This window comes from Cololabis saira, chromosome 2, assembly GCF_033807715.1.
Source record: "Cololabis saira isolate AMF1-May2022 chromosome 2, fColSai1.1, whole genome shotgun sequence".
NCBI classification, from domain to species: domain Eukaryota; kingdom Metazoa; phylum Chordata; class Actinopteri; order Beloniformes; family Belonidae; genus Cololabis; species Cololabis saira.
The window spans coordinates 53,141,862-53,155,093 of NC_084588.1; the positions used below are offsets into that span (position 1 = coordinate 53,141,862).

Below are 13,232 nucleotides of genomic sequence, written 5' to 3' on the forward strand. Positions count from 1 at the left end.
TAAATACGGGCGGTAACCCCGGTGTGTGTGTTTCCAGATAACATGGTGGCGGAGCTGGAGAGCTTCACGGGGCTGATCCAGAGGGTGACGGGCTACGTGAGGATCACACACTCGCACACGCTCAGCTCTCTGGCGTTCCTCCGCAGCCTCCGATACATCGACGGAGACAACCTCCTGGAAGAGTACGATCACACCCACCAAACCATCAACTCATTTCACTACAAACCAAAAACAATCAATCAGAGTCAGGGCGACCGCAGCGACCGCAGCTCGCAGGGGACGCCGCTGCAGCGACCGCAGCTCGCAGGGGACGCGGCTGCAGCGCGGCCACAGTTCACACGACTCCCAGGAATAATCACTTATTCTGGCGGGTTTGTGGTCGACAGTGAGTCGTGGCCTGCAGCCGCATCTCTGACCTCCTCCATGATGGGATATAAAAAACATCTTATCTGAAGACAAAGTTAAAAAACATGATTTTAAGGTTTTAAATACTCATAACTTCATTGTCAGGAATGCATCTCACTTATTTCAAAAGAAAAACAAAAAAACATCCCTAAACTAAGGATTAAAGTATTTGTACGTGTCATGTTTTTACAAGATTCAGCATGATTGTCAGGGATCAGTGTTGCACAAATTATTTGTAATATAAGATTTTTGGGGGGGAGGGGAGCAAAGGGTAAATTCTCTGTAGATAAATTCACCACCACCCACCTCTCGTCCTCTCATCCACTACACGACCACTTCCAGCTACTTCAGTCAGGACGCAGACAGAGATATACAGGACTGTCTCAGAAAATTTGAATATTGTGATAAAGTCCTTTATTTTCTGTAATGCAAAAAAGTCATACATTCTGGATTCATTACAAATCAACTGAAATATTGCAAGCCTTTTATTATTTTGTAATGAATCCAGAATGTATGACATTTTTGCATTACAGAAAATAAAGGGAATTTATCACAATATTCTAATTTTCTGAGACAGTCCTGTAAATCATGTTTTTTAACTTTGTCTTTTGGATAAGATGTTTTTTATATCCCATCATGGAAGATGTCAAAGTTAAAAAACATGATTTACAGGACTGTCTCAGAAAATTAGAATATTGTGATAAAGTTCTTTATTTTCTGTAATGCAATTACAAAAACAAAAATGTCATACATTCTGGATTCATTACAAATCAACTGAAATATTGCAAGCCTTTTATTATTTTAATATTGCTGATTATGGCTTACAGTTTAAGATTAAGATTCCCAGAATATTCTAATTTTTTGAGATAGGATATTTGAGTTTTCTTAAGCTGTAAGCCATGATCAGCAATATTAAAATAATAAAAGGCTTGCAATATTTCAGTTGATTTGTAATGAATCCAGAATGTATGACATTTTAGTTTTTTTTAATTGCATTACAGAAAATAAAGGACTTTATCACAATATTCTAATTTTCTGAGACAGTCCTGTACTTTTTATAGTTGCTGTATTATATGATTTTTATTTAGTCTCTAGTTTTCTTTGTCGTCCCTGCAGCTTCGGGAAATCACTTGTTTGCTCACATTCTTTTGAAAAACTACTGAAAGTTGAGGCTGAGCTATATTAGATTTTCGGAATTAAATTAATTAGGATGCTAAAAGAAGCTGACTGCCTTTTTTAGATGTTTTTTAAAAACAGCAGCTTCCACAGAGTGCTATATCTGGAATGTTTTAGGTATCGTGAGTGATTTTTGGTATTTTGGCGATGGCTTAAAAACCCCCTTTACCGCTTATCTGCTCTTTCAGTTACTGTAAAAGTATAAGAAACCTATCCAATCATTACTTTGAGAAAAGCACATGCACACGCAGCTTTTGGTAAACCTTGAATGCGGTTTAACCTCGGCCGGTGTCGGGAAAGGTTCTCTCAGGGTCATCCCGAGACCTTCACTCCCTTCCTCATCTGTTTGTCTTTGAGTTCATGGGAGTCTCACTGTCCCAAGGTCCACATTACAGTCATTCCTGGATGTCTGGGTGTTACCCAATGACTCATAAAAAAAAAGAAGATTTTTCCAGAGAAAAACAAAAAGCAGAAAGAAAACATTCTCATGTTAATCTGATTTTCCAAGTGATTTTTTTTTTTTTTTTTTGCTTTTTTTGGTCCCGCGGTCCCTCGACTGTCTGGCTGTGTCGTTTAAGGTGGAGGCTGCATTAAGTTCAGTCATGAAAGTTTGTTTTCCATTGTTCAGTCATCTTTATTGGGTGAGCTGGCTTTAGCCTGAGATGAGTTAAACCAGGGGTGTCAAATGTGCGGTCCGCGAGAAGTTTCCAACGCAAAAAAAAACGAAAATGTTAATTTACTAAAAAGGAAGGCATAAATAATTGCCATGAATCGCAGCATATCCGATAATATATTTCTTCTACAAATCCATCGTTATTCCACAAAGAGAGCAGTTTGACATTTTTTTAGTTTTCTAGAATGCATTTACCCATTTTATTTCTTTGTAGACGGTCGTTTATTTTTATTAACTGACTACTATTATATATTTTCGCAGGAAAAATATCACTGCTAAAAAAGATGATAGAAGATATTTATTGGGAGAATTTCAGTTTTGAATACGAGGATAGTGACAAAGTAAAACAGTTAAAAAAGAAGTGCTGACTTTTTCTGCACACTGGCGTAAATATCCGCGCCAATTTTTAAAAATAAATACACTTATTGTACTGGAAAAATCTCTAAATCACAAAGAAACACTCTCGGATGTAATAAGAAAGATTTAGCTTTTAATTAAATTTCCTATAAAAAAGCGAAATATAAAAAAAACATACTTGTTTCTGTTTATCTTTGTAAAATGATATTAAAAGTATCTTAAATAATTTGAAAAAAATCGAGAAATTTCAAGAAAAGATCCTGAAGAAATATATTTTACATAATGAGAGTGGAAACAAAGTGCATATTTCCCTTAAAATTAACTAAACTGATATTGGATTTAGAAAAAAATTAGAATTAGAAAAAAAAATGTTCGCACCCTTTTTATTTTGAGCGAGAAATAAATTGGTCAAATCCGTCCCGCCAAGCAAAATGAGTTTGACACCCCTGAGTTAAATGATGCTGAGAATTGCACGTAACCCCAGAGACGACGAGCACAAACTGCATGCAGGCCGAAACACTGCATCAATAACTTAATCAATCAATCAATCAATCATTTTATTTATTTCAAACCAACAAAACCACAACTCTCGTACTACAAAACAAGAACAGAAAGTTACAGGACACCATTGAACAGAACAAACAACAATACCAACAACAGACACTATAACAAAACAAAACAAACACTGTTTGAAAAGGGGACGGCAGAAGCAAAGCTTATTAATAATTAATATTAATAAGCTTATTAATTTCCATCCCCCGCCAACACACATATAACAAAGACAACCATAACACAAAGTTACTCCCTTAAACCCCTCTTCCCCTCAATCATTTCATTTCTTTACATCAGTTTATCTCCCCTTCCCTTTTATACATTTCAAAGACTGCTTTTCTGTACTTGCTTTTAAATTGACCGACTCTTTGACTAAGTTTAATTTCATCTTCAAGGCTGTTCCACAGAATAATAATAAATATTAACTAACTAACCCTCCAACAGAAACACACATACTTTTAAGAGTTGAACTTACACTTTGTTGTTGCAATGTAAGTTTTCCTCTTAAGTCTTACCTTTTACAACCTTCCCTGTCATGAAATCATTTTTGAATTAAACTTGGAAGAAGATAGTTTTTAGCTTTATACATAATTAGTGCAGTTTTCAATTTTACTAAATCAAAACATTTTAATGCAGAGGCCTTAAGAAAAAGTAGATTAGTGTGATCATTGAACCTGACATTGAAAACTGTTCGTATGGCTCTTTTTTGTAATATGTAAAGAGGCAACAGGTTGGTTTTATACGCATTACCCCAGACTTCCACACAGTAACTCAAATATGGCAAAACAAAAGAATAATATAAAATAAGTAGAGACTGTTGGTTAAGTATGAACCTAGATCGCCTCATAACACCCACACTCTTTGCAATCTTGGAACATACGTAGCCAATGTGAGTTTTCCAGCAAATTTTTTTATCAATTATCACGCCAGGAAATGTGACATGATTCACTCTTTCGATACTTATATTATCTATTATTATTTGCACTGGAATGTCAACTTTATGTCTGCCAAATAAAATGAGTTTTGTTTTTTCTAGATTAAGTGACAATTTGTTATAATCAAACCAGTTTTTCAATGTATTCATTTCCTGCTTACACCAGATCATCTCTTCTCGTTTCTTTCTCCAGCATGTATTCCTTCTCTGCGTTCGACAACCAGCAGCTGCAGTACCTGTGGGACTGGAAGCAGCACAACCTCACCATCAGGAGCGGGAAGCTTTTCTTCAGAGCCAACCCCAAGCTCTGCATGTCCGAGATCCGCAAGATGTGGAACAAGACGGGCGTCCGCGGCCGCTTCGACGAGTCCGACTTCCGGAACAACGGCGACAGAGCCAGCTGTAAGGGGAAATAATCAGACGTGTGCTGGTGTCACTCGTGTTTAGGAACGGTCCATCAGTTCGTCAGTATTTATCTCATCCCACTCCGGAGGAGACTAATTGCTGGCCTTGATGGCGTGTACTAGGAAAGGGTGATATTTTACCGTTCACGATAAACCGTCAAAAAAATTCCTCACGATAAGAATTTGTATCTCACGATAAAAATGATAAATTCCCGTTGATGACGTTTTTGTGTAAAGATGATTTATGGAAGGAAGGAAGGAAATGACCAAGAAAGAAAGAAAGAAAGAAAGAGAAAGAAAGAAAGAAAGAAAGAAAGAAAGAAAGAAAGAAAGAAAGAAAGAAAGAAAGAAAGAAAGAAAGAAAGAAAGAAAGAAAGAAAGAAAGAAAGAAAGAAAGAAAGAAAGAAAGAAAGAAAGAAAGAAAGAAAGAAAGAAAGAAAGAAAGAAAGAAAGAAAGAAAGAAAGAAAGAAAGAAAGAAAGAAAGAAAGAAAGAAAGAATATTCTTTTAGAGCAGTGTTTTGGCTCCAAAGACTGAATGTGGTGATAGATTTATAGTTACAAAGATGGAGTTGAATTGGTATTTTTTTTATCGTCATTTTTATCGTTATCGGGATAAATGCCAGAAATGATCGTGATAAATTATTTAGTCCATACCGCCCATCCTTAGCGTGTACGCAGTACTGGGGATGAGGGGGGATGGCATCTCCCCCTGAAATAAAAACGGTCCAAATCATCCCCCCCTGAAATAAAAACGGTCCAAATCATCCCCCCTGCAATAAAAACGGTCCAAATCATCCCCCCTGTAAAACTGCCATCCCCCCTTTCCATCCCTTATGTCATTTCATCAATGAATGTGGTTTTACTGCTATTTCAACATTTAGAGTCATCACCAGAAAAATAACACCAGAAAAATAACTTATTTGACAATTTTCACCTGTTTCAAGTAAATTTTCACTTGAAATAAGTAGAAAAATCTGCCAGTGGAACAAGATTTATCTTCTTATTACAAGCAAAAAAATCTTGTTCCACTGGCAGATTTTTCTACTTATTTCATGTGAAAATCTACTTGAAACAGGTGAAAATTGTTGTTTTTTCCAGTGATGAGTCTTGTTTTAAGTGTAATGAGATTTTTTTTACTAAAATGAGACATTTTAACTAGAAATAAGACAAATATTCTTGTTAAGATTTTGAGTTTTTGCAGTGATTCATGTTACTTATCCTGTGAAGGACAGAGTCATATTGATAAGTTCAGAAAAGTGTTTTTTATTGTTGTGTTTTGATGTATTTGATGTAAGTCCAGTGGATATTTAAAGCTTACAGAAGGCTGCATTTAACTGCTGCTATGTCATTCCTGCAGTATTTCTGCAGCTGTTTTGGTCACTGCTATTATTTGTAATATATTATATTATTTGTAATCAGCACAAATTATCTGTCCCCGTATGATCAAATCCACCATCCCCCTGATTTTACTGTGTGTACATGTGGAGGTGCTGTGGCTCTGCTGACTCCTTGCTGACTCCTTGCTGACTCCTTGCTGCCCCCGCAGGTGAGAGCACCATCCTGCAGTTTACGTCCAACAGCACCAGCAGCACGAGGATCAAGCTGACGTGGCAGCGCTACCGGCCGCCCGACTTCAGGGACCTCATCAGCTTCATCGTCTACTACAAGGAGGCGTACGTGTTCCCCCCTCTACTCCCCTCACACATCCTCACACTGAAAGCAATACTTTCTTTTTCCTGCCATTTAAAGCTCATTATAATAACTGAAGTTATAAAGCAAGAGATTTATCGACAAGTGGATCCGAGTCTCATTCCTCATCTGTTAGAGATTATTGAGATGAGCGTTTAATTCTGGTGTAATGAGGGAAGAGAGGGACGATGCCAGACCTCAAACAAGCAGAATGACTGTTAGACATAAACCTTGTGGATTCTTCTGGAGACCTTTTTCTGTTCTGGCCGCTTTTAACCGTTTTTATTATTACTCAGTTTGAAGCAGCAACACAGCCCGTACTTTGATTTTTTTTTGATAGATTCTTTGATTGAAATGTTTATTTCGAACACATAATTCAGATTCAGATTCAGAAAAACTTTATTTATCCCCGAGGGGCTATTTCAAGGCAACTGAGCAGCACGACGTTGAAGTATAAAATAGAATAATAAAATAAAATAAAATAAAATGAACAGATAAGTGGGGCGTGTCTCATATGTACAAGAAAATGTGCAAAAAATGTACCAAAAATATATAAATATAAATATAAGAATGTCAGAAGAAATGTACATTAGAGTGACTGTGGTATAAATAAAATATACAGTGTAAAGTGGCGATGTAAAGTAAAGTGTCGACAGTGTAACAGGAAAAGGAAAAAAATATAAAATTTTAAAACAAATTCAGAACATACAGAAAAAAGGAACAACAACAAAAACGTAATACAAACAGGGGAAAAAAAACAGTGTCCGAAAAGGAGCAGGTAGAAGTAAAACCTATTTAACCCTGCCCCTTTGTTACCTCTATCATAAATTAAACATAAATATTAATGATAAATAGCTGCTAATTTACCTATTAGGCTACCGATTTTCTAACCAGCTAACAAACACAATATTTCCTTAACATAACTCCTCAATCAAATAACTTCCCAGAACTTTCTTTTTGTACCGTTTTTTAAATTGATTTATATTTGTACATTGCTTCAACCCATCACTCACGTACTTAAGTGAGCGTGTTCAAATCTATGGATGTAAATGGTTTGCTGTGATTTAGTTTAGTTTTAGTTTAGTTTATTGTTTTGCACAGTTTTTAAAAATATACAGGAAATATCAATGATAAACACTATACGGTGCAGGAAGAGGCAAAAAACCCAATGGGCTTATTTGAAGCCTCAACCGAAGTTATTAAAATTTCATGTCAAGATTAACATACAAAAACACAGAAAGTAAAACTACACAAAAGTGATGGCAAACTAATAATGCAATATATAAATAATAAAGAATAAAGACAAAAAAATAAGTGTGTGTGAGTGCATGGGATATTGTTTTTACAACTTATATTATATTGACTCCTGAGCAAATAAGACGGTACATGTCACTATGAGTGAAACACAAAAAAACAAACAAAAACAACAAAAAGAACATGGATACATGAACAACAATACGTTGGGAAAACATTTACAAAACAGCAGTGAAGTTCCTTCAAACGTCTTTATTAACATTTCAGAGAGGACGAGCTCTTTGCCAGGTGGGAAAAATCATTCCACAATTTAGTCCCTAAATCTCACCGAACATTGACGTCTGCAGGTGAGAAATTTAGGAGGATGAAGATCTGAGGATTGTCCAGTTGAATAAGAATGAATCTCTTAATTTAATTTAAAGTATGTCTTGATGTTGATTTGGGTATTTATTTAATTGGTGATTTGCTTTGATTTTTAAGGATGAAGGAAACATATAGATGCACCTTTATTTTAAAAATCTTTTTTATTTTTTGAGGAATGTTTGTTATCCCCACAGAGGCAATTTGTTTTACTGGCAGTCTTTCTCTTACTTTTTGCTTTTATTTCATTAATTTAATTCATCTTTTTGAGGGTAGGCAAATAATAAGCTTTGCTTCAGCTACAGCTTTTTCGGTCTAGATGTTATTTGTTTATTTGTATACTGGAAACTTTTTTGTAATGTTTTCTTAGAACAGTTGAAAGTTTTCTTGTTGTCAGTTTTATTCTTGGTTTTTTATTATTTTTTGTGTGTCATGACCGAAAATAAACTAAACTAAACTAGAAACTAAACTGTCCAGGAATGTTACCTTCACTTGAATTTAGCTTATAAATAAAAACGCATATCTGAAAAATATTGATATCATAAATAGTAAGAATCTGGAGTTTGTGAAATAGAGGAGTAAATTTCCACGTATTTCCACGGCGGGTTGATAACCTCCGTTCTTCCTCCAGGCCGTTCCAGAACATCACGGAGTTCGAGGGTCAGGACGGCTGCGGCTCCAACAGCTGGAACATGGTGGACGTGGAGCTGCGTCCGGATAAGGAGTCGGACCCCGGGGTGCTCCTGTCCGCCCTGAAGCCCTGGACGCAGTACGCCGTGTTCGTCAAAGCCTTCACGCTGAGGGTGGAGGACCGACACATGCCGGGGGCCAAGAGCAAGGTGGTGTACATCCGCACCAGCCCCTCAGGTAGCCGCTCACCTGCCGCCTTCAGCTCCACACGCAAATATTGCAAGTCTTTTATTATTTTAATATTGCTGATCATGGCTTACAGCTTAAGAAAACTCAAATATCCTATCCAGTCACATTCCATTACAGACCTAAATGTGTACTAGTCTGTGCATATCAATAAATATATGTGCAATGATGCGCTTGTCTGTTGTTCAATACAACTGATCAGACCAAGCGCAGACACAAGCTGCTCTGATCCAGATCCAGATCCAGGTCCAGGTCCAGATCAGACACAAGCTGCTCTGATCCAGACGGTAGAGTTGGAACAAACTGTCACACAATGTCGAGAGAACGAGACAGATTCAGGAAATTTCCATCAGGGGATGAAAAAAGAAAAAACTAAAGAAAAAGGAAGAGTTTAATGCCTCTCTGAAAGGCTCGTTTGATAAATTTGTTACAAAAATCACAGATCCGACCGGGTCTCAAGCAGCCGTGGGGCCCCGCGTCGAGGCAAGAGATGATGATGAGGCAGGGGAAGGTATCCAGTATTTTGATAATTGGAGAGTTAAAATTGCGCATATAGACACCCGATCCGACCCGAAAAACCCAAACATTTTGCAAGGCCCTGGCCATTTCGCACAGGGCCTCGCAAATCTCCCAGACGGCTCTGCATACGCATACACATACATACATATACACATACAGACATACATACTACAGCACACTTTGTCTTACTGCAAATTTTATTGGTCTTTGTAGATTTTACTTCTTATTTAACTATTCAATTTAATCAACACATTTAATTGAGATTTTCTGCAAAATGCAATAGCTTAAAACATTTATCTTATTTTACTCTGTTTACATAGCAATGCTGACACCTATTGGTGATTTACTGGTACTAATACCTTAACAATGATACTCGCAATCGATAAGATAAGGATAATTTAATAGCATTTAATAGAGCGGTGTAATAACGTATAAATAATAAAAATCAAAAATTAGTCTGATAGACTGTTTAATATACAAAACATGACTTATTTTGGAATACAAAGAACCAACTGACTATGACTATGCTATGTAAAATGTGAATTAACTTTTATTAGTAACTTTGGTAAGTTTAAGATTTCAATTCATAAATAACATGGATGGAGGGGGGCCCAAAAATCACAGTCTGCCTAGTGTAGTCCATTTATTTAATCCGGCTCTGATCCTATCTCAAAAAATTAGAATATTCTGGGAATCTTAATCTTAAACTGTAAACCATAATCAGCAATATTAAAATAATAAAAGGCTTGCAATATTTCAGTTGATTTGTAATGAATCCAGAATGTATGACATTTTTGTTTTTTTAAATTGCATTACAGAAAATAAAGAACTTTATTACAATATTCAAATTTTTTGAGACAGTCCTGTATTTACAAAATATAAACGGTATATACAGTGGAATGAAAACAAAAGTAGTGCAGTACGAGAAAGAAGAAAAGTGCAAAGAAAGCAGGTAGGATGTGTATGAGGGAGAGATATCGCACATGTTTGAGCTTAAAGCAGCAAAAAGGAGTTTGTGGCATGTTAAATATCAATTTCAGTTTTATTTTTGAAGAATATTTGATTACTTTTGGGAATTATTATCTGGCTGTCATAGTTTCTTTCCCTTAATATCAACAAAAAAAGTTCCTTAGTCCAGCTTTAACACTATCCAGACTCAAGAAATGGGTCTTACTTTTGAAGGAAATAAGTGTAACACAAGCATTTAAAGAAATGTTATTTCTATAAACTATATGTCCAGTTTTATTTCCCTGTTCTAACTCAGACGTTCCCGGACAGGAAATACTCGAGCTGCTCCCAAACAACAACTCCTCAGCGCTGAGGTCATTTCTCTCAGCAGGTTGAGTTATTACTGACCTCTTGTGGCTGGAATTAAAACCTACAATCTATAGTTTATTAAAGCATTTATTTTATGTAGATCACAGTAGGAATGGGTGATATTTTACCGTTCACGATAAACCGTCAAAAAAATTCCTCACGGTAAGAATTTGTATCTCACGGTAAAAATGATAAATTCCCGTTGACGATGTTTTTGTGTAAAACTGATTGAAGGAAGGAAGGAAGGAAGGAAGGAAGGAAGGAAGGAAGGAAGGAAGGAAGGAAGGAAGGAAGGAAGGAAGGAAGGAAGGAAGGAAGGAAGGAAGGAAGGAAGGAAGGAAGGAAGGAAGGAAGGAAGGAAGGAAGGAAGGAAGGAAGGAAGGAAGGGGAGGAAGGAAGGGGAGGAAAGAAGGAAGGAAGGGGAGAAAAGAAGGAAGGAAGGGAGAAAAGAGAAAGGGAAGAAGAAAGGAGAGAGCAGGAGGAAAGAAGAAAGAAAGAAAGATAAATTCCCGTTGATACGTTTTTGTGTAACAAACATGGTGGATCTGAGAGTGAGATAGATTTATAGTTACAAAGGTGGAGTTTAATTGGTATTTTTTTATCGTTATTGGGATAAATGCCAGAAATGATCGTGATACATTTTTTAGTCCAAACCGCCCATCTCTAGATCACAACAATCTCTTTTTGACATCGTGTCCATGAGATTTTCTAAATTTGCTCTGCAAAGTAGTGATCCACGCTGCTGTTAGACGCTGCAGCCGTGCAACAGCATTTCCTTCTCCAAACACAGCGGGGGAGACGAGGAGGACTGTACTTTGTTAGAGACACAGCTGTGAATAAAAGGCATGGAGGGACACTGAAATGCAAAAAAGTGTGATGTCTTTAGATGAAATGCAGGACCCCAGAAAACAAGTCCAGCTGCAGCGCGAGGACATAGCGCTGGCGTGAGGTCAGAGCAGCACAGCTGCACTGGCAGACGAGTCCCGGTCTGAGCGAGTGCTTTCCCAACACTTCCCACAGCTCTGTGTCTGTCTCCTCTGCAGCGCCCTCCATGCCGCAGGACGTGCGCGTGTACTCCAACTCGTCCACCCAGCTGGTGGTGCGCTGGTCGCCGCCCGTCTCCCCCAACGGGAACCAGACGTACTACCTGGTGAGGTGGCAGCAGCAGAACGAGGACCGGGAGCTGTACCAGCACAACTACTGCTTCAAAGGTACTGTAGGCCCGGCCACAGCCAGGGCTAGGCCTGGGTTGAAAAAATCAATTTCCCAATTCTAAATCGATTCTCATATTAATTCCTAAAAATTGATTCATATATATTTTTGGGTTTTTTTTTTTTTTTTTTTTCCTTTTATTTATTTATGGATTTTTTTTTCATCATTACATTACTTTTTTTTCTTTTTTTCTTCATGAAATAATATACAAAGTAATGTTGTAAATGAACTGTAAACATTAATTAAATGTTAATAATAATAATACTATATAAAACGTAAATATAATAATCTGGGGTCTGAATGAGAGAAATCAAATTAATTAATTTTCAGATTTTAAGCCTTTTACGGTGTTTCAATAAATAGCTAAAAAGTTCTTTTAAAACATATTAGGAAATATGGGGAACCATTCATGAATTTACACTTTTATAAAACATATTTATCCCAATTTTATTTTTTTATTTTATTTTATTGATTTTTTTTTTTTTCATCATTACATTACAACTTTTGGTTATTTTTTTGTTTATCCCCAAAAATTGAATGTTTTGTTGGACACCAGAATAACTGGTTCCATGTTTTTGCCTTTAAATATGTTTAAAGGTATGAAAACATTAAAGTGTTAGATTATAATTGCATAAATTGTCTATATTTCATTACTTTATATACTGTCTTGGGGTTACATTTGCAAAAAATGCTAAAAACCAAATGCTCAAAAATTAAAATCCAAAATAGACCGAAAATGGAACAAATAAAAACGGAATGTGGGAAAAAATAAAAGCGATTTCATCGTCTCTGTTTCCTCCTGGATCTGTTTGGTAATTCTGACCCACGATGTTTGTGTTTCAGTTCTATCAGCATTCTGGGAGCTGATTGGTCCTTACAGCATCATTAGCTGCAATACTTGCTGTTGAATCTCAATATAATACTAGTATTAATATGTTGCAGAACTACAGTCATATCATTCATGCAACAGCTGAAAAAACAGTTTTAATAACACTAACCCAAATCAATATCGGAATCGGATCGAATCAAATCTTGATAATCGATTTGAAATCTTAAGAATCGGAATCGAATCGATTCTTGACATTTGAATCAATCCCCGCCGCCGTAGAGCACCTGTAACCAGTCTTCTCTTTTCTCTCCCTCCAGAGCTGAAGATCCCCGTCAGGATCGCTGCCATCGGCGTGGGGGAGAAGGAGGAGGAGATGAAGCCGACCAAACCAGACCCAGACGGGGCGGATAAAGGCCCCTGCTGCCCCTGCCCCAAATCCGTGGAGGACCTGGAGGCCGAAGCCGCAGACGCCTCCTACAGAAAAGTCTTTGAGAATTTCCTGCACAACTCCATTTTCACGCCGAGGTAATTCACCTGCCGGCGTCGTTTCACTGTTTCACGGTTTCACTGTTTCACTGTTTCACGGTTTCACTGCTCGCTCTGCAGGCGTAACAAGGCCGTCACGTGACTGAGGCTTCTGTGGCGATGAATCTCAGACTAACGTCTTTGAGAAG

General features: G+C 37.1%; 1 protein-coding gene across 1 annotated transcript in view; it reads left to right on the forward strand.

Annotated features, from left to right (window-relative positions):
• LOC133464921 (insulin-like growth factor 1 receptor) overlaps positions 1-13,232 on the forward strand; it is a 121,117-nt gene that overhangs the window by 81,121 nt on the left and 26,764 nt on the right. The window contains exons 5-10 of the mRNA XM_061747129.1: positions 38-182; positions 4,291-4,499; positions 6,049-6,175; positions 8,437-8,672; positions 11,561-11,728; positions 12,876-13,083. Of these exons, the coding sequence (XP_061603113.1) occupies positions 38-182; positions 4,291-4,499; positions 6,049-6,175; positions 8,437-8,672; positions 11,561-11,728; positions 12,876-13,083 (1,093 nt within the window). The remainder of the gene's footprint in view (positions 1-37; positions 183-4,290; positions 4,500-6,048; positions 6,176-8,436; positions 8,673-11,560; positions 11,729-12,875; positions 13,084-13,232) is intronic.